The sequence below is a fragment of the Ictidomys tridecemlineatus genome, chromosome 9 (genome assembly GCF_052094955.1).
Source record: "Ictidomys tridecemlineatus isolate mIctTri1 chromosome 9, mIctTri1.hap1, whole genome shotgun sequence".
NCBI classification, from domain to species: Eukaryota; Metazoa; Chordata; class Mammalia; order Rodentia; family Sciuridae; genus Ictidomys; species Ictidomys tridecemlineatus.
Genome location: NC_135485.1, coordinates 29435350 through 29458072, shown reverse-complemented (window position 1 = coordinate 29458072; position 22723 = coordinate 29435350). Strand labels below are relative to the sequence as shown.

Here is a 22723-nt window from a genome sequence, read left to right as displayed (position 1 = left end):
AGAAGTAATTAGGCTGATCCAGATTATGGATTGTCTTTTGAATTCACTTTCTGGATGATTAGATTACTCAAAATAGAACTAACCTGAAGTGAGTAAAATGGAAATAATGATGGTAACTGTTTGATAGGGTTGTGGTGGAGACTTAATGACTTCATATAAGTGAATTGCTTACTGTGGTTGTTTTCAGCTGGGAGCAATATTGTCCTCCCAGGGACTTCTGGTAATGTCTGGAGATGCTTTTTTTTGTTGTCAAAACTGGGATCAGGAGGACTACTACTGGCATCTACTGCTGAACGTCCTAGAGTGAGTGTATAGGACAGTTCTCATGACAGAGAAATACCTGGTCTAAAATGTCAATAGTGCACCATTGAGAACCCTTGGGTTAGTATGGAGTAGGCACATAGTAAGGGATACATTTGTGTTTTCTATTGTTATTTAGTAATGACCTTTCCTACAAAAATTCTCAAAAACCTCCAGAGGGAAGGATGACACAGAATGGAGTTGAGATCATTAACTCTGGTCAGACCCTCAGGGTTCGAAGTCTAGCTTTACTCTTCATTAACTGTGTGATTTGAGCATGTTATTTGACTTCTCTATACATCCTGTTCTTTGTCTTTAAAATTGGTTTAGTGATAGTAACTCCCTTAGAGAATTGCTAGGGGCTTGAATAAAAATAATCCATTCAAAACATTTGATTCTGTACAGTAGCACACAGTAGATGTTCAATAAATGTCATGATTATTGCTGTTATTTTTGATCCCCCAAAAATCTTTCCACAGAATATGATGAAGGAATTGAGGGTAGTTTCATCTAGGAAAAAGAAATAGAAAATTCCTCATATAAAGTATATATGTGTGTATTTCTATAACAATAGGTAACTATATAAAAGTTACATTTAAACCAACTGTTTTAAGGCTGTTATTTTTTATCTTTTAAAAGTATTTTGTTATTACTTTCCCTGGTAGAATAACTCCCTGAAATAAAATTTCTCTCATTTTAAAATTTGTATCTAGCACACAAAGTAAAATTATTTAAGACTTCTGGTACAGACAAATTAAAGGATTTTGAGAAACTAGGTCTCAGACATGAAATACAAGACAGGGAAGTTAAACACTAATGCAATAACAACCACCTCTTGTATTTTAAGTTTATTAATCTCTTATTCCTTTATTGAAATAAGATGCAGAAGCCCACAGTGGATGAGTAATTGCAATTTGTGGCCACTGACTAATTCTAGAGTCTCATTTTATAATCTAATATTTGTGAAGGTTCTTTGGAAATTGTTAAGCATAGTTGTGAAAATGTGGGTATTATTATCAACTCTAACAAGTTATTACAGGGTTAGATGTTTCCCGTGTTAGGGAGATGGTCATGCCTCAACAGTTCTTGTTGGTATGTAGTCAGGCAGCCAAAATTAGGCTACAGGTAAAGTTTGTATTTAAGAAGAAACAACTATCTGATAAACTATAAATTATTTTTCATATTATAAATACAATGAGGGAGAACTGTGTTTCTCAGAAAAAAACTTTTAAGTACAGAATGCAAGATATTTTACAATCTGTCACAGGGGATAAAAAGAATACCACATACAAAACGAAAAGGCAAATGACAACCTGTGAAAATGTTTGCAGTGTATATGACAAAGGGCACATGTTCCAATAGAGAAATGGGCCTGTAAGTCAATAAGAAAGACACAAATGCTCCAATAAAAGACATGAATAGGCAATTAACAAAGAGAAGAAATTAAAATTGCTAGCCAATATGAGAAATCTTTAAAGAAAGGCAAACCAACAAAAAAACACTTTAGTCTTTTCAAATTATCAAAGGCTCGAAGAATAAGATGGCTAATGAAGTTTGGTGACCCATGGGCACTCTCATGTGTGGTTGGTAGAGTGGATGTGAGCACAACTTTGCTTGAGACTATTGGTTCGATGAATTAAAAACTTTAGATATCTTCATACTCTTCTTCTCAGTAATTCTACTCTATAATCAGACTCATAAAGTTTTATAGATGTGAATCTTCCCACCATGGTGTTGCATATAAAATTTTTAAAATGACATAGAGTATGGTTTAGTGAATTAACTTCCATCCATGGGCCATTAAAAAATTGAATGTAGGCCTTACTAATAACTACTGCAGCATTTTCAAGTTTGGGTGACCGAGAGGTGATGGCACAGGTAACAGAAGCTATAATAGTGTGGAGCACAGATGCAAGGGAGACATCACAAGAGAATGGCCAGGCAGCAAGGACACCCTTCTCTACTCTCACCTTCCAAGAGTCCCCTTGGCTTCCCACAGTTCCCAAGGTCAATATGCAGATTAAATTCTAATGATGACCCAGACTCATAAACTTAGAGGTTTAGCATTTGCTATAACTCTGACCTTCATAGTGTAGAAGTTAAAGCCACAAATAACATCTTTTTTTTTTTTTTTTTTAATTGTTTGCCAGGCATGGTGGCACAGTTTTGTAATCCAGTGCCTTGGGAGTCTGAGAGGATTGGATTGAAAGTTCAAAGCCAGCCTCAGAAACAGCCTAGAGGCTGTAAACAATTTAGCAAGACCCTGCTTCAAAAATAAAAAATTAAAAACAATTTTTAAAAGGCCGAGGATGTGGCTTAGTGGTTAAGCACTCTTGGGTTCAATACCCAGTACCAAAAAAAAAAAAAAAAAAAAAAAGTTGCTTATGTATCACTCAATGCTGTCTATTCTGGGTTTGTTGCCAACTTTCCTGTTACTTCTGTTCTCTTAAAAATAACTTTTTAAAAGTTAAATAGAATCAAAGGTCAGCACACCTATGTTTGTTCATTTTAAGATGAATTGCCTACAAAAAAACCTTAGCTTGATTCTTTAGTTTTAGAGATTGCTGGTGTTTCAGAAGGAAATATTTAATTATCTATTTTGTGATCCAATAATTTCAGTTATAAAACATTTCAGTGGATGAATTATCCACAGGAAAAAAAACCAATATGTTTTGATCCTTTGTTTTTTAAAAAATATTTTTTAGTTATAGATGGACCCAATACCTTTATTTTATTTATTTATTTATTTTTATGAGTTGATGAGGATTGAACCCAGTGCCTCACATGTGCAAGGCAAGCACTCTGCCACTGAGCTACAACCCCAGCCCTGATCCTTTGTTTTTAACACTTGCTGTTGGATCTTGAAAAACACAAACTGCATAGTGAATATTTGGAACTTGTAATTGACCATCATTCAGCTAATAATTTAATAACTATAGACAGAATGTTAAAAGTATTAATAAAATTGGATTAGCAATATAAGAAAATAATGAAAGATTCCTGAAATACCTGAGGGCATACTTAATTTTCTCAAGATTTGCTAATTCAGAGATAAAACACCAAGGCCAGCAAGTGGATTATAGTGTGTCTGTGGGATCTGAATCCACCATATTCTCAGAGCAGTCAGGTTGTGGCCTGGGACTTAGGGCCCCTGGACTACTCTCCTGTTATCCAAGCATCTAGATATCACCAGAGATACCAGGTATAGAACACATAAGCCCAGACAAGACAAAGGCCCCATGGAGATGCTAAGAGAAAAATATTTTTCAGGTGCCCAAGAATAACAACCGGCCAGATTAGTAGGTCAGATTAGTAGGGAGCAGGGTCATGTATGCGAATTAGTGTGTATGTGTGTGTAGGGGGGGGAGGAGGCGCACATGTGCAATCATGCCGACAGATTTGGAAAAACTACTACCACAAAGAAAGGTCACCAACCAACAAAGTTTGATATGGACACGAGAATTAATAAATGAACCAAAGCACTGTTCTAAAATTAACACGGAAAAAGAATAGGCATTAACATAACACAATTATTGCAATCAAATCAAATTAAAGTGGAAAAAAATAGAAGTGGTTTAGTCGCTTTGAAAAGAAATTGTTCAAGAAATTACTTACTTAATGGTGTTATATCAAGTACTTGCTTGATACATTTCATAAATTCAGTAAAATTATGATTAGAATTTGTTTGTATTCATAAATAAGAGTCAGAATGTTTGGGGGAATCTAAACAGGATCCAAATGAGGAGTAGATTGTTCATGGATCACTTAGTGAAACTTGGGAGATGGGAACAATGAAGGATCCCTCTGAGGATTGTTGCCTGACCTGTATCTTTATGCTTCATTTCTATTCTAAGATGAAGGCTTTTATTTCACTGGTATTACTATAATGAAAGTTCTTATTTTTTAAATGGGCAGAAAATATGGAATTTGTAACAATAATCATGGTGTTATAAGGCCTAATATTAATGAGTTCCATTCTACTGCACATATACAGGGTAGTAAAGTAGAACCAAATATTTGCACGCATCTTTAGTTTATCACTACATTTTGCACTACCTACTGTGTTCCAGACTACTGTTTCCTGACCACCAGAATCCAGCACATCACCTGACACTTGGGAGGGATCAATAATTGTTTCATATGTAAGTGAATGGATGCTGTCCATACAGCCTGGGCATGACTGAAATTCAGCTTTATTTTTGGAAAGTATATTGTAGGTTTTGTATTTACTCTCACAGGTTATTAAACGTGGGAAGACAGGATCCAATTTACATGAGGACAAGATCCCTTTGCTTCTTTAGGTCATTTATTTGTCTTTCCTGTTTAGAAGATTATTTAAAATTGCTTATTAGAGAACCGTTGTCTAAATGGAAAGTGACTCTAAATGAAGAAGTCTTAGATCAAGGCCTCTTTTTTCTAAAGTCTCACTCAGAAGGAAGTGAGTACGAGGTGAACTGTACTAACTCAAGGGACTGCAGAGATGAAACTTGAAGGAGGAAGCAACACACCATCAATGTATCGCATGGAGCACGCTGGTGTCATGTGAATAGATATGACAAAAACAGCTCTCCTTAAATTGTTTGTGGCAATAGTGATCACGTTCATTTTAATTTTGCCAGAACACTTCAAGACACCAAAAGGTGAGTGTATAATTGTACTTTAGCTCTTCTTTCTTTCTTTTTTTTTTTTAGCTCTTCTTTCTTAATTTGAAAAATTGTCAGTTAATGGTCACAGAAAAGATCCTTTCGGACACATGCTGCATGGGCTGTGTCTGAAAACTAGTAAAACAAAAGGAAATTGTAATTTTAGTTGACTGTTATATAGCACAGTGAATTCTTAGTACTTAGCTCTTGTAGCATACATAAAAATAAAAGGAAACACTTCATAATAATGAAATGTAACATTTAAAATCTGTAGTCTAGATTTCAAACTTTGAGTTTATAACCATTTTTTCACATGATTTCACTCTTTGAAAGTTTCCTTCAAAACAGTTTTAAGCATGCTTTTACATTCTGAACCTATTTGATAGAGAGAGCAATATTTATTAAGCTAACATGCTTGAATTCCCCCCATCACAACAATTTTGTGCAAATAATTTACTGCTGCTTTTGGAAAAATAAGAGTATTTAGATATAATGAGATTGGTGCAAATTTAAACAGGTGTGTGTGTGTGTGTGTGTGTGTGTGTGTGTGTGTGTATTTGTGACTAGAGAAAAATGGAACAAAATTAATTCTGTAAAAACTTCAGAGAACTCTTACTTGATCACTGAAACTTTAGAAAAATAGATGTAAAAGATTTAAAGACACAGTAATGTAAATGTTTAGATGTAATTGTGCTGTCTAGCACTTACTAGGAAAAAAGTGAAAAAAATATACTCTATCATTAAGTAGAAATCATATGAATTTATTTAAATCAGTGAAAAACTTATATTTGATGATTTTCAGCAATGAATATTTATTGTTGCATATGTGTGATGCTAAGTCATCTGATAAAAATGCTTTTGCTAATTATATTTGATGCCATATTGCAATGATTATTTAATGTTGCATATTAAATGATGCTAAGTAGCCGAATAAAAATATTTTTGCTAAATAAACACCACAACTGCAATTTTGCAAGCGATTGAATTCTTAAAATTTCTTTTTGTTTGCCGCCATGATGTTGTTCAAATTAAGCAATCAGGGCATATATTTTTAATGCTTGAATTCCCTGGGTGAAAATGTGTTACACAGAGAATAGTTAGAACAAAGAAAATCTATTTTTAAGCTATTGTGGGCTGAGAGTAAACTCATTCAATAGTTATATAAGGTAGATACCTATCGCCTCCTAACAATCATTTGGATTTAATGAAAACCAGGAAATTAAAAGATATAATGCCCTATTTGCTAACTATTGGTTAGTGTTTTATGAGAACTAGTGACTCCAAGAGCCTGCCAACATTCCTCTTTTTTTGGTTAGATGCACAGTTTTTTTAGTTCTTTCTGAGTGTGACACTTGGCCTTCTGGGACAGTGGCAACAGAGAGATGTCAAGTGCAGCTCAGAAATTCACAGGGAAGAGCCCCTGGAGGCCCTTGTTTTTGTGGGTAGAAGAAAAGAGCTTTTATAAAATTCACCTTAGCCAAACTTCCCTGGCCTAACAGTAATGTGTCAGTAGTTCATCTTGATGATAATTAGCTATCTTTGATTGGGATGTTTCTCTTAATTTCCTCAGCTCCAATGCTGCTCTCCCAAACTGAAAATAATAGTTTCTTCAAATGCTTTGGGGTGATGGAATTATTGAAATTTGTTTCAAAGGATCCTTATTTGGGACCAACAAACAAGAATGTTTGAACACCACTGTTTTTTTCCTGATGCCCTTTGGTGGTAGAAGGAATTTTGCAAAGTCACTATAAGAAAACGGTTGATTATTAGGTAATATGTTTTGCCCATGCAATAGTGTAATAATAATAATAATGCTTTATTTTTTTTAAGGTTATGGATCATCAGGAGCATGTTCGTGTAGCCTCATTTAATGTAGTCCTATGTTGATTAAGGAAATTTAAATATAATTGTTTGCATTTTTAATTTTTTTTTTGTGTGTGTGGGGTGTACCAGGGATTGAACTCAGAGGCACTTGACCACTGAGACACATCCCCAGCCCTGTTTTGTATTTTATTTAGAGACAGGGTCTCACTGACTTGCTTAGCACCTTGATTTTGCTGAGGCTGGCTTTGAACTCGTGATCCTCCTGTCTCAGCCTCCTGAGCCACTGGGATTACAGGCACATGCCACCGCCTGGCACTAAATTAATTTTAATCACAATATCAGTTGGCCTATAAAATGAATTGAATTGTCAACCAATGTCTTTCACAAATAAAGTATTTGGCAAAATTATTTCAATAATAAGCTAAGAGTGTTCTAGAAGTGGGAAAATTAACCTTGACATTCTCCTGTCTAGTCCTACTTTGCCAGTTACTTGTTTCGCTTTTCCTCCTTCATAGAAAATGTTCTATTTGCTTTAATTTCTAAAATAAATATCATAAGATGATTTTTACTTATAAATTATTCACTGATACCCTGTCTTTAATATGTCAAATGAATTCAAAAGGAATCTTAATGAGGAGTAATGTATTCATGAAGTTTAATAGATTTGATTTCAAAATAATAAACCCTGTGAAGTCCTAAGTTAAAAATAGAGCACCATGTTTGATCATTTTTCATCAAGAATGTATCTGAGTCTTCGAATCATTAGTAGGAATATTCAATTATCATAATTATGCAGTGTACGCTATTTAAGAAGGGGAATTTCTTAAACATTAAGTCTTTTAATAAGTTTGCATTGGGTATGCACTGGCAAGATAATCTCTTTTATAGCAGTATTTTTAACTTTTCCATTAATTTAAAAGGCAGCTAAGATACCACAGTTAATGTAATAGTTTAACACACTTAGATTTCATGGAGATAATGGAAATACAGATGAGAATGGATATATTTTGCAATTATAGAAAAATGGAGCTCCCAAATACAACTTCATCAATATGATTTTATTGGACTTAGTGCTTAAGAGACTTGTTTAACATCTATGTAAACCCCAAGGCTCTTTCATTTATTTATTCTTTCACTTATCACAATACTGGCTACCTGTGTTAGGAATGTGGGGTTGCAAAAATGAAAGGTAAGTCTTCCTTTGAGAAGTTTCAGCCAGAGGGAAGACTGGCAGGCAATTAGAGACAGTCCTAAAATCAGAGTCAATACTGATTGGGCTGTAAAAACAGCATTATAGAAACATGAACACAGCTTTCAGGCTTGTCTTGGGGAGGATATTCATTTCTATTTCCTTTGGCCAAGGAAAATAACAACTGGCACTATTCCAATGATCACCTAATAGTCCTCCTTACCTGCTTACAGAAGCATATAGAAGCAAAGATTATTGTTGATTTTTAAGTAAAATATTCTAGTATCAATATCTCAAAAATTCCTAAAACCAGAAATGGTTGGGAGTCATACAAATATACTCCCAGTGATTTGCGGTGATGCAGGACAAGAATAGCACAGATGAAAACACCTCGAATCTAATTTTATCTAGCTGTTTTGACTTCTTCACTTACTTTTAAGAGCCAAAACTCATAAACCGTGCTTACTAGCTTTCGTATTCCCTTCCATCTCACACTTTCTGCTGGAAATGATACATAATGAACAGTAAAACTGAAGAAAACCATGGATAAAGGAAGTTTACTTACAAATTATAGGATAAACCCTGAAGCATAGGAATATATTCACATTATTTATGTACATATTATAAAGACCAGTGTTTCAAGGGTTACTACAATTAATTTCCTTAATGTGTTATTCTTGATCTCAAAATTGGCACTGTATTTTCATTGTATTTGGTTCAGAAAAATTGTTAACCCCGCTAAGGTTTGGAATAACTACTTTGTGTGTGTGTGTGTGTGTGTGTGTGTGTGAGAGAGAGAGAGAGAGAGAGAGAGAGAGAGAGAGAGAGAGAGAGAAATAAGGGGAGTCTCACTATGTAGTCTGGGCTGATGTTGAACTCTTGGACTCCAATGATCTTCACACCTCACTCAGCCTCTTGAGTGCTGGAAGCATGGGTGTGTTCCCATGCCCTGCTCACAATTTTTAAAAATTTCCATGTACTATGTACCATGCCAAACACTTGCAAATAGTAACTCACTTTAATTCTTTAAATATTTGAACTCAGGGGTACCTTAGGATGTGTGAAGCTCTGGGTTCAATCCCCAACATGCTTGCGTGCGCGCACGTTTTCTCTCTCTCTCTCTCTCTCTCACACACACACACACACACACACACACACACACACATTAACTTGCTCATGGCAAAGCATCCTGCTCAAGAGAATATTCTGAAAACTTTAGGAAGAAGGAATAAAACTGGACGGGTTTGTTGCAGTTTCAAAACGACGACTAGTGGATATGCTGTGATTATGTATATATCGTAGACAATGTGTCCTGGCAAAAAGGCAATGAAACATGACGGTTTTTACTGTTTCTCAAGAACTGGCCTTATTGACTAACCTATAAGTTGCAATACCAACAACCCCAGGATATTTCTAACTGCTTGTCTTCCTGTTTTGGAGGGCAAAACTCTCTTAATATATCTTTTTTTTTTTTTAAATGGAAAAGATGACTTTCGGTAAAACATGAATGTGGTGACGTATCTTCCCCTTACACCATTCTATTTCTTTTATCATCTATATTTTATCACCTGTGTAACTTATTAGTTTATTATGTATTTTTAAACTACATTTCCACTCTTAAATATATATATATTTAAAATATTTAAATATTCTTAAAAAATATATATTTTTAAAAAAATATATATATATGGACACAGTACCTTTATTTTATTTTTATGTGATGCTAAGAATCAAACCCAGTGCCTCATGAGTGCTAGGCAAGTGCTCTACCATTGAGCCACAACCTCAGCCCCTATTATGTATTTTTTAATCATCTGACTTCTCCAAAATAGAATAGAAGCTACATGAAAATGAGGCTTTTGTTTATTTATCTATCTTTCTATTTATTTATGTTTACTGATGTATTTTAAGCAGTTAAGACAGTACCCATCATATTAGGGGACACTCAATGATTATCTGTTGTCTGAGAAAATTTTCTGAGTCATATTATTAAGGAAATTTTTAAAAACCCATCATTGTTGAAGAAAACATTTCTTTTCCGATCCTCACAACATCTTGTGATTTAGGTCCACCAGGTGTTATCCTAATTTTATCTTTTTGAAAGATAAAATCTCATCACAAACTTAGAATTCTCAGGTTGTGCAGTCTGTGAAATTTATTTGCGACCATTTTACTTAAAAGATGGGTGTCTCTTTGCTCAGAGTAATTTTCTTGCCATTTTCTTTGTTTATGGGTAATTTCATTATGTACATTTTATTTGCCTTGTTTTGACAAGTAAAATCAGCTGTCTTGTTCTTATGTCCAAAACTTTGTCTTTCAAATACTACTACAATAAATTAAAAGTAGTGCAAAGCTTTGCCTCTGTCCCCAGCAAACATTTTTAATGGTCTTCCCCAAATATCCTGTGAATCACTCCATATCTTCTCTAGATTCCCTGGCTTCTGATCTGGTTAATATCAAGGATATATCACTTATACACAGCATGAGTATCATATAGAAAGCTTTCTCAGTATTACCAGAGAGGCTTCAACTGTTGGTCCCCAAATGGAAATACAATCTGAGTTCTTCATATTGAAATTGACAGTTTTTGAGTTTATGCCAGTTGTTACAGGCAGACTTTTGAACAAAGGAAAACAGCCTGTTAACAAACGGCTGTGTAACCAAGGCAGCCAAACATAAGGTGGTTCCTATCCTCACAGCTGATATTTTAGAATTGCTGAATAATACTACAGAATATTCAGTAATGATGAAAGATCTTTAGAAACAATTGACTATGTGTTTATTACACTGTAATAAACTAATAAACTTTTAAACTAATACATAATATTTGAACAAATTCACAAGGAAAAAAATTATGGGGTATCATGTGATACTTTGATACATGTATACATTATGTAATGGTTAGATCAGGGTAAATATCTATCTTCTCAAACATTGATCATTTCTTTATGATTACAACATTCAACTCTTTTCTTTTCTTTTGAAATATATAGTACATTATTGTTATTTTATAGTCACCCTTAAGTGCAATAGAACCTGACTTCTTTCTCCCAACTATAACAGTACCTGCTGATTAACTTATTTTTTAAAGAAAGAACACAATATGGACCTTTATTTATTTATTTATATGTGGTGCTCAGAATCAAACCCAGTGCCTCACACATGCTTAGCAAGTGCTCTGCCACTGAGCTACAATCCCAGCCCAGACTTTTTTTTAAAGAAATTCTTATTTTTAAATATTTTTAGTTGTAGATGGACACAATACCTTTATTTTATTTATTTATTTTTTATGTGGTACAGAGGATTGAACCCAGTGCCTCATGCTTGCTAAGCAAGGGCTTTACCACTGAGCTATACCCTCAGCCTGACTATATTTTTTAAAAGCATGATTTACACATAATAAAATGGAAAGGCCTTAAGTGTTCAGAGTCATGGATTTTGACATTTGTATTTATGGAGCTACTACTCCATATAAGATACAGCTTTTCATTATCTCTACAAAGATTCTACTCGCCCTTTCCTGTTAAATAGCCCCTTAGCCCCCAAGGCTACATTCTATCTTATGCCACCATAAGTTTTGTTCCATCTTAAATTTCACATAAATGAACTTGTCAGTTAGTATCTATTTTTGATCTGTCTTCTTTAGTATAATGTTTCTGAGATTTTTCTTTTTACTGAGTACATCCCTACTTTCTTTTATTTTATTGCTGAATAATTTATTATATAAATTAATAAATACATTTATTAATTCATCCACTGAGTTATTTCCAGCTATTAGCTACTATAAATACATCATGATAAACATTATTGTATATGTTATTTGTATGAACCTATGTTTTCATTTTTATTGGTTAGCCAGTGGAATAGCTAGCTGCCTTAGGTAGATTGGATTGCTATAAAAAATACTGTATATTGGTTGCTTATTAGAAATAGAAATTTATTTCATACAGTTCTGGAGGGTGGAATTTCAAGATCAGGGTGCCAGCATGGTTGGGTTCTGGTGAGAACCCTGTTCTGGGTTGAAGACACAGGGCAAAGAGAGAGAGAAAGACAGATAGAGGGCACATGTATATAAGAGAGAGAGAGAGAGAGAGAGAGAGAGAGAGAGAGAGAGAGAGGCAGAGACATAGAGTACTAACTAGCTCTCTGGCCTCTCCTTAGAAGGGCAGTAATCCTGCTCTTTTGGACACCACCCTCATGACCTAATTTTCTTCTACAGGCTCCACCTCCAAACATCATCATATTTGGATTAGTGTTTCAACATATGAATTGGGGAGGGGGGATTTGAGGGGACACAAGCATTCAATCATTGAGACACAAGCATTGGATATATTTAATTTTATAAGGTGCTGCCAAATGTTTTTGCAAAGTGATTGTTTTTAGTGGCCAAAATTTTACCTGTAAGTTTTCGTTGAATATACTGAAGCTCTCCTTAGACTATACTTAGAATATTCTATGAATATACTTAGAATATATATAGCCTGAAATAATCTCTGTTCCTTTTAAAGTTCCCCCCAAACTAGTTAACAGATGAGTAGCATAGATGTTGAGAAAATAAGACTTGGCCTAGGGTAGTTTCTTTTCTTTTCCCAGTACTGGGGATTGAACCCAGGATTGCTTTACTATGAGCTACATTCTTAGCTCTTTTTATTTTTATTATTTTTATTTTACTGATTTTTTTTTTTAAAAAGAGCCCTTTTTTATCTTTTATTTTGAGACAGAGTTTTTCTAAGTTACCTAGGTTGGTCTCCAACTTGGGAATCTCCCTGCCTTAGCCTCCCCAATAGCTGGAACTATAGGTGTGTGTCACTGTGCCCAGTTGACCTAGGGTAGTTTCTGAAGCTCCTGCTGTCTATCAAGCAATGGAAAAAATGTCTGACTCTGAGAAAATTTGTCTCCATTTTGGCTATGGATGGAGTAAGGAGAAAGCCTGCCTTGAGATATTTTTCTCCATAATTTGAATATTAAAGGTCATTACCCTGTGAGCTGTTCAAAGTCTAACCTAAGCATTTAATTAATTTCATAATCTATTAATTTAATTGGGATCAATGGTGCCATTAGATACCCACCAGAGGTAAACCAATTAATCCTTTCTGGAGGAGATGTCTTCAAATCAGGCCCCAAATAATTTCCCAAATAAATTCCAAGAAAATTGAGATATTGTCAAAAATCATAAAACACATAAAGACTCAACAGACAAGAGTCAACAGAAACAACAAATAGCAGAATCAGATTTTTGAAGAATTAAGTTATTGGAGTTATGAGATATGCCACATAAAATAAATAGTTAGTTTATTTTGGTTAATAAAAATCGTATCAAAAAACATGAGTAAGAGCAGAAAAATGTAAACAGAGCCTATCTCTGTCCTTTAATGTTGTCAAAGGTGATAAATTTCAGTCTGGATGGATAAGTTCTGGAGCTCTCTTTTATAGCATGCTGACTATAGTTAATAATAATGTATCATATTCTTGAAAATTGCTGAGAGTAAATGTTCTCACTACCAAAAAATGATTAGTAAGATGAATGTTATTAGCTTGATTTAATCATTTTGCAATGTATATATGTGTCAAAACACCATGTTGTATACTGTAAATAGATATGATTTTTTACTTGTCAATTAGACCTTAATAAACCTGGGGGGAAAGGGTCTCAAAATCTATAAAGTTTAAAAAGAATCTACAAAGTTTGAAATAAGTTGCAAGGTACTATGGGGAAATAGCAGCCATCTGTACATACAGATAACGTTATGGAAAGAACAGAGCTGTTTTTTTTCCCCAGCTCTAAAATTAAAAGAAAAAATATTTGTGAGTAAAATCAGTATACCCTGCCTAAAAAAAAAAATTATATGAGTAAGGAATAAGACTTAAAAATAACCAGGAAGAGGGCTGGGGTTGTGGCTCAGCGATATCACACTTGCCTAGCATGTGTGAGGCACTGGGTTTGATTCTCAGCACCACAAACAAATAAATAAATAAAAGTTCATCAACAATTAAAAATATATTTTTTAAAAAAGTAACCAGGAAGATTTGAAAAAGAATCAACTAGAACTTCTAATTGTGAATACATAATAACATATTAATAATGAAAGGAAAGGAATAAACAAGTTAGACACCACTGAACAGTTAGTTAAGGAACTGAAATATAGATCTGAAGAAATTATCTAGAACCTAGAAAAAAGGATCAAAGAAATAAAAAATATGAAACAGGTTAAGAGCCATAGAGAACAAAGGAAGACATTTCTAACCAAAGCTGAAATAGGAGGGAAGACAAAGTATAGAGAAAAGGAAATATTTGAAGAGATAATATTAAGATTTTTATAGAATCAATGAAAGACATAAATCTTCAGATTCAGAAAACCAAACATGTTCCAAGCAGAATGAACAAAAGCAATTCTGAAAAACATGAATATAAAGAGATCTTAAAACCACCAGATAGAGTCAGGTTGTCTTTAAAGGAACAATGATTAGAACAACAGCGCACATCTTGAAAACAACAATGAACATCAGAAGGCAAAGGAATAATGTCTGCAAGTGTAGAGGCAAAATTGTCAATCTGGAATTGGTGAGATACACATTTTAAAATGAACAAAAACTGAGAGGGTTTACAAGTAGCAGACCCACAGCAAAGGAACTTTTAAAGAATTAACTCTGGGAGAAAAAAATGTAACCTCAGAAGGAAAGCCAGACATGGAAGAAAAAATTGGTGGGGGGTGGGAACCCATAAGAATTATGAGCAGACAACCACAAACTCAGTGGCTTAAAACAACACAAGTTTCCTATCTTATAGATCTGTAGGTTTGAAGTCCAGCAAAGGCATCACTTTTGCTACAATCAGGGTGTCAGTAGGTCTGTATTCCTTTTGGACGCTCTGGAAGAGAATCCATTTCCTGGCTGTTTTTCAGCTTTTGGAAGCTGCCTGAATCCCTGGGCTCACCCTCAGAACCAGCATGGTCTGCTGAGTCTTCACACTCTGACACTGATTCTTCTGCTACCCTCTTCCTCATCTGTCATTTCACTGGATCCATTCAGGTAATCCAGGAGAATTTCTCTATTTTAGGATCAGTTGATCAGCAACCTTAATCCCATCATCTGCCTTAATTTCCCTTTTGCCATGTTATTCAACATATCCACAGGTTCCAGGAACTAGGAGATGGGCATCTTTGAGAGTCCATTATTCTCCCTGCCAAAACAGAGTAATCAAAAAATGGGAGAAGGTACAAGTAACTGATGTTAGTAATAAAAATGGGATATAGATACAGACATAGCAGAAATAAATATGTAATAGAATGTTATTAATAATTTATGTCAACAAATTTAAAACACAATCATATATTTCTAGAGAAATACAATTTACCAAAACTTATTTGGGGAGAAATGCAAAGCCCAAGAGTTACACAACAATTAAAGGAACTGAGTCAGTGGCTTAGTCACTGAATGAAATGCAAAGTTTGGAAGATCTTACCTGCAGCTCCACTGAACTTTGAAGAAACAAACCAAATATAACTTTATATAAACCTTTTCAAAATAGCAAAGAGGGGGGCCATTTTCCAATTTATTTTTTAAGGTTAGTATATCTTGGTATTTGAACTTAACAAAAATGGTATAAAAGAGAAAAATTTACAAGCCCATCTCACTTATAAACATAGACACAAAACATTAAGAGTCCAGATGCAGCAATTAGAAGAATAATCAAATTAGATTTGTTCCTGGAGTTCAATATTTAGTTAGCATTAGAAAATCTAATGATGTAATTTACTACACTTACAGTTTAAAGAACAAAGACCATATAATCATTTTAAAAGTTGAGATAGTTTATACTTGTATGCCCTCATAATTAAAATTCTTAGCAAGCCAGGAAGAGAAGAAAAACTTCTTAAACAGATAATATATATCTAAAAATGGCTATAGGAAATAGCCTCATGGATCAAGCATTATGGGTATTTGTTTTCAAATCAGGAGCAAGAAAATATATATACTAACCTTTTTTCTATTCAACATTGCATTGGAGGTCCTAGTCAGTGCAATAAAACAAGTAAAAAAAAAAACACAACAAAAGAAATATAAGAATTGGAAAATAAGAAATACCACTTCAGGATATGTCTCCAATGACCTTCTTTCTCCCACCAGGCCCCTGACCTACAGTCTCCACTACCTCCCTGTAGTCCATTCAGGTGTCAGTGGGTTAATCTGTGATGCTATCAGAGACCTCCTGATCCAATCACTTCTCCAAAGTCCCACCTCTGAACATTGCTGCCCTGGAGGCCACGCCTTCAAAATGTGATATTTTTGGATAAGGGTGCACATTCTAGATCCAAGCCAAAACACCTACCTCACACTGTACACAATTCCCAGTAGATGAAGAACTTCATGTAAAAGGCTGAACTTCACAACTTTTAGAAGAACATGTAGGTAAAGTTGTTTTAACCTTGAGGGAAAAAGACTTCTTAAATAAGACACAAAGTATAAATTATAAAGAAAATTGTTGGTAAGTTCACTACATTAAAACTAAGACCTTCCTTTAACTTAACGATCATAATAAAGAAGATGAACTAGACAAGGTACAAACTGTGAGGCAATATGCTGATAAAAATTTAAGGAATCCTTCAAAATTTTAAACTTCTAAACAAACAGTAATAAAATAGAATTGCATCATGGTTTAGAAGTATATTTCCTGGTTCCTCTATTTTTCTGCTCGGTCGTTTTTCTTTTTATTATTAGAAGTTTGTTGCTGAGTGATATTTCTTTATATAGATATGTCAGGACTTATACAGCCACTAGTTGTGGGAAATTTAGATTGTTTCTAGTTCTTGGTTATTATACATTTAAACAGCTGTCATAAAAATTCATGTATATGTAAAATAGGAGCATTTTAATGTATGGATATATGTTTTTATTTCTCTTGTGTAAATTCCTGGGAGTGGAATTTGGGGATTGCATGGTAAATATATGTGTAACTTATGATGAAATAAAAACCTGTTTCATTTCCAAAGTAGTTGTGCTATTTTACATCCTCACCAGCAGTGTATAGGAGTTACAGTTCATAACCGTATTATTCATAACAGCAAAAAGTGGAAATAAACGTTCACTATCTGAAGGATGAAGAAATAAATTGTGGTACACTCATTCATAAGAATACCACAAATAAATAACTATAGCTGTATGCATAAACATTACTAAAATATATTAAGTGCAAAAAAAGAGAGAACAAATCATAAGAGAGTGTATACAGTATATTCCATATATATTTATTTCTAAATATGCAATACTATAGGGGTGAGGAGGGATAAGGTCCTGAAAATATGTTGGTAATATACTATTTTTGATTTAGGTGACAAGTACATGGCCTTTGTTTATTTTCATTATTCTTTAACTAGCACAATACATTTTTCTTTGTGTATGTGTGTATGTGTATGTGTGTGTGTGTGTGTGTGTGTGTGTGTGTGTGTGTGAAAATTTTATAATGAAAGATAGAAAAGAAAATTAAGATTGTTGGTATGTTTTTATTCTTACTATTTGCTTTACTTTAAAAAGAGAAAGTAATTAACTTGGGCATTTGTCCTATGTTGTCATGTGTTTTCCTAATTTTATTTAGTATTCGGTATACCTCCTCTGAGAGGTTGCTGTCTTAGCAGTGAAATAATTCTGGAAAGCATTTCTGTCTCAGAGAGAGAATTTAGATGTCTGCCTGCCAGCAATATTAATGGCAGTAGTTAAATTCATAAATCCTTGTTTATGGAGATGAGAATATAGTCTACCTGATAACAAAAATGATTGGGTAGAGTTATTTATTTCTTAAAAATATATGAGGGAAGGATGTATCCTCTGTTTATTTCTTTTCCAATTGAATTATTTAAAACTGAGGTTTAAAACCATCACAAAATAACCTGATAGCCAAATATAAAGAATATATCATCAATTCCAGAAAGCTCAGTTTGTCAATTATTGGATAAGATGACCACAATATTGACAGTAAAAATGTCTGTATCTCTCTTCTAGGTCATATCATAGCAATATAAATTCAAGAAATTGAAAATTTCATATGATGAAAATGACAGTGAGGAAAATGGAAAAGTGGCAAGAAATAAGTTTTTTTTATGTATTTTAGTAATATCTAAAAAGCTATAAATTATAGAGTTCCATCAGATAGCACATTTCCATCTCCTTCCTTTGACATTACTACCAAAGGCAATATTTTTGTTGCAGTTACAATTTGATTACAAATTTGATTATAAAATTGTATATTTGAATAGAATTTCATCCCCCTTGAAAAAATCCTTATGGCACTCCAAATATGAAAAAAAAATTTTCCTTTTCTTTTTTTTTTCTTTCTTTCTTTCCTTTTTTTTTTGGTACTGGAGTGTTCTACCACTTAGCTATATCCCCAGTCCTTTTTATCTTTTATTTTGAGACAGAGTCTCATTAAGTTGCCCAGACTAACTTTAAACTTACATCTTCCTGTCTCAGCCTTCTAAATAGCTGGGATTACATGTGTACCACTGCATCTAGTTTCAAGTATGAATTTTTAAAAAAATATTTATTTTTTAGTTGTAGTTGGACACAAAGGTATTGTACCTTTTAAAAATTTATTTTTATGTGGTGCTGAGGATCAAACCCAGGGCCTCACACATGCTAGGCTAGTGCTCTACCACTGAGCCACTACCCCAGCCCCTCAAGTATGAACTTTTTTATAGCTGGAAATTATGTGAATTATTAGAGAAACAATTTCAAATATAGAGGGCTAGGACACGAGTATTTAATTTATTAAATAATAATAAAATTACTAATAACTAAGCACCTGTGGAATTACTATTAAAGTACAATACAAACTCTACAATATTTTTCTTTTTCTTTTTGTGGTGCTGGGAATTGAAACCAGGCCCTGGAGAAAGCACTCCCCCACTGAGTTACAGCCTCATTTCTTTTTCCATTTTGAGACAGTCTAAATAAGTTCCATGGGCTGGCTTCAAACTTGTGATATGCTTTCCTCAGTCTCTTGAGTAGCAAATGCCTCTGTGCCTGGCTCAAACTCCACAAATTCAAAAACTGCCTTAATATCAATAACTAGCTTGATTTTTAAATTTTAAGTTTGAACCAATATGTTTAATTAGAATTAGTCATTTTTAAAAATGAAGTGATTCTTTTATTGTGTTCCATGTAATTTTTAAAAATATATTTTTTTTAGTTGTTGATGGACCTTTATTTTTTCTATCTATCTATCTATCTATCTATCTATCTATCTATCTATCTATCTATCTATCTATCATGCTGAGAATTGAACCCAGTGCTTCACACCACATTGTTTAGAAATCTTAAAAATAGCTGGGTGTGGTGGTGCACACCTATAATCCCAGCAGCTCGGGTGGCTGAGGCAGGAGGATCTTGAGTTCAAATCCAGCCTCAGAAACTTAGCAAGGCCCTAAGCAATTCAGTGAGACTCTGTCTCTAATAAAATATAAAAAAGGGGTGGGAATATTGCTCAGTGGTTAAGCGTCCCTGGGTTTAATTCCTGGTACCAAAAAAGAAATCTTAAATATATGTTTTGTTCCCTGTGGTTATATAAGAGATGGTAAAGAGTCACAAACTGGTGAATTGGCCTTGTCTGTTATTTTCTCATGCTAACAAATGACAGTCAGAGTGGGAATTTCTGAAAGATAGGCTACTTATTCCTTTTTTGATCATTACTACTAAATGGGAATTCTCAAGTTTTACATAGTGAGCTTTGATTATTTGTATGAATTAAATCAGGTATCCTATCCTAAATGAAGAATGAATTTTTAACTTTTCTCTCAGATGAGTAGAATCATATATTATTTGAATGCCCAAACTTCAAAATTTCATAGGAAAGAAAGTATTTCTGTTTTCTTTTATAGGAAGAACATTGGAGCTTTCCTGTCTGGAGGAGTGTTTGCAGCCTAATTCCACCTATTCGCTGTCCTCCTTAAATTTTTCTTTTGTGACTTTTCTGCAACCAGTAAGGGAAACTCAGACTATGATGGGAATCTTTCTAAATTCCTCTACTTTCCAAAACTTCACGAAGATTTGCCAAGACATCACAAGTGAATTTAAAACATGCTCCTCATGTTTGGTTTGTGAATCCAAAGGAAACATGGATTCCATTTCTCAGGAACAAACATCAAAAGGTAAACGCAGAGGGGCTGGGAATTTGCTCTGTGCTAGAACAACCGCCTTGTATACATGAGGCTCTGAGTTCAATCCCCAGTACGGGGGAGACGAGTAAATACAGAATGGCAGTGAGAATAAAATTCATCAAGTATAAATAGACTTATCCTGCTGAGAAAAGTATTAATAATAGATCCCATTTTAAAATCCAGTGACAGGGGAACACTCGGTGGTGTGGCTATTGATGAGTGACTTGTAGGGTTTTTTGATATTATTCACTTTTGGTTGACTTATTGAAAACAAAATGTCTGTTCTTAAAATACATCAAAATACCACTGTAGTTCACATACATTTGATGCTTAAAAACAAACAAACATTAAGTTATTCAGCTTGCTGTTTTCCAAGGCAGCACATGATTAAACAATAATTCTAGATAAACCTGAAATTTCTCATAATAAAAGCTAATTTTGTTTCTCGAAGGAGTCGTTGAACACTTGGTGCATTTGTCCGTGCTCCTGCCTAACACTTCCTGGTCAGTAAGAATTGTCTCTGGAGGGCAGGGCCTTGCCCTTGTTCACCACCAGACCTCTAGCTTTGAGCTCAATGCCTGACCTAATGTATAGTGGGCCCTCAACAAACATTTGCTGAATGAAACAATGAACAAAGTAGAGAATAACTACGCATTACCTGCAGTACCTAATTGATCCTTGCATTTATTATGAGATCAATCTATATAATTTAGGTACAATGCATCAAACTGGGTAATTGAGAAATTAATTTATTCAAAGTCATAAAATATGCTGATGACTTCGAGCCCAAGCATCAGAATTATTGCTTATAGCTTTTCAGCAAGTTTGCCTCCTGTATCACTAGATACTGACTTTTTTCTATTCTTTGAGAACAGAGACAAGATTTCTTTGCATCGACTGTAGATAAAGTTCTTGCTCAAATAGTATGTAACCATTCCAAGGTTCCCTGTTGAATCTGTCTGAAAGCAAATTGAGGAAATTCCTCTATGATGATAGAGGTCCAGGAAGTGTTTTAAGAGCTGGTGGCTCACAGATGTTGCTTTTCTTCCTCCCTAACACATGAGAACAATGCCTTGGCAAGGTGTCCCAGCTGTCTTTGCTGCAAAACAAACGACTCCAAACTCAGTGGCTAAAAACAACAGCAATCATGTTATTATATCTTCTCTCTTTCTCTTCCTTCCCCTTCCTTTTTCTTACCTGCCTTCCTTCTTTCTTTCGTGGGTCAAGAATTCCGAGGGGGCCTAGCTGGTCATTTCTGGCTGTTGGAGTTAGATGGAGAGTGTAGCTAAAACAGAGCCAGAACAGGTAGAGGTTGGTAGGCATCTCTCTCTTCTTGGGGGCTCAGAGTTTTTCTCTATGTGATCATTTCTTCTTATTGTTGTGGTGAGAACACATAACATTTCTAAACACACAATGTCTTTATAACCACTGAACAGGAACTCTGTTCCCCTCTGCTCTTGCCCCTGATGACCACCACTCTACCCCCTGATCCTAATAGTTTGAGTACTTAGATTTCTCAGATAAGGGGATTCATATGGAATTTGTGCTGTCACTGACTTATTTCATTCACTCAGCATGATGTCTTCCATGTTGTCACAAATAATAGGAATTCCTTTTATCCTAAGGCTACAAAACACTACAAAACACTTGTGTGTGCATGCCATTTTATCTATTTATCTTTCAAGGAACAAATAGGTTGCTTCTATATCTTTGGTATTGTGGACAATGCTGCCATGAATACGGAAGTGTGGGTATCTTTTTGAGATTCTGAATGGATGCTTTTGGAAATCCTAGGCACTGGGATTGCTGAGTCATATGGTAATTCTATATTTAATATTTTGAGGAACTTACATACAGTTTTTCATAGTGACAGGACCAATGTACATTCCCACCAGCATTATACAAGGGCTCCAATTTCTTTACATTCTTGATAGTACTTGTTATCTTTTGATTTTTGATGATATTCTTATTGACAGATGTGAGGTGATATCTTGTTGTGGTATTGATTTGCATTTCTCTGATGATTAGTGATAATGGAACACTTTCTAAAATACCCATTGGCCATCTGTGTATCTTCTTGGAAGAAATGTTCATTCAATTCTTATGTTATTTTTAAAAATCAGGGTTTTTTTCTATTATAGCTATAAGAGTTCCCTATATATTTTTGGTATTAACCTTCTATCAGGTGTATGGTTTGCAGACGTTTTCTCTCATTCTGTGGGCTGCTTTTTCACTCTGTTCATTGATTCCTCTCTTGTCTTTCTGCTTGGGCTCTTTGGGGGCTCCTCACAGCAAGGTGGCCTTCAGTTGTTGGACTCATACATAGTGACTCAAAGCTCCAGAGTTGGTGTTCCAAAGAACAATGTGGAGATGGTTTCACTTTCTAGCTTAGTCAAACAGTGACATTTCCTCTGCATTGGATAAATTGAAAACAAGTTATAAGCTCTCCCAGTTCAAATGGGGGAAGAAATGAAATTTCTACTAATTTGTGGAGGAGGGGCAAAGTTTTAGGATAACATGTAAGTTATGGATTGAATTGTCTCCCCAAAATTTCATATGTGGAGTTCTAACCCCCAATGCCTCATAATGTGAAATCACTGTAGATGTAACTTTGTTAA

The 22723-nt window shown here is 34.4% G+C and overlaps 1 protein-coding gene across 2 annotated transcripts in view; it reads left to right on the top strand.

Annotated features, from left to right (window-relative positions):
- The first annotated feature begins 4711 nt into the window (after nucleotides 1-4711).
- The window catches only part of Tmem156 (transmembrane protein 156), a 36070-nt gene continuing 18058 nt past the window's right edge, over nucleotides 4712-22723 (top strand). The window contains exons 1-2 of one of the 2 annotated variants that reach the window (XM_078021196.1): nucleotides 4712-4940; nucleotides 19827-20096. In XM_078021196.1, the coding sequence (XP_077877322.1) occupies nucleotides 4853-4940; nucleotides 19827-20096 (358 nt within the window). In that variant the 5' untranslated portion in view covers nucleotides 4712-4852. The remainder of the gene's footprint in view (nucleotides 4941-19826; nucleotides 20097-22723) is intronic. The other variant, XM_005320040.5, reaches the window with a different exon arrangement.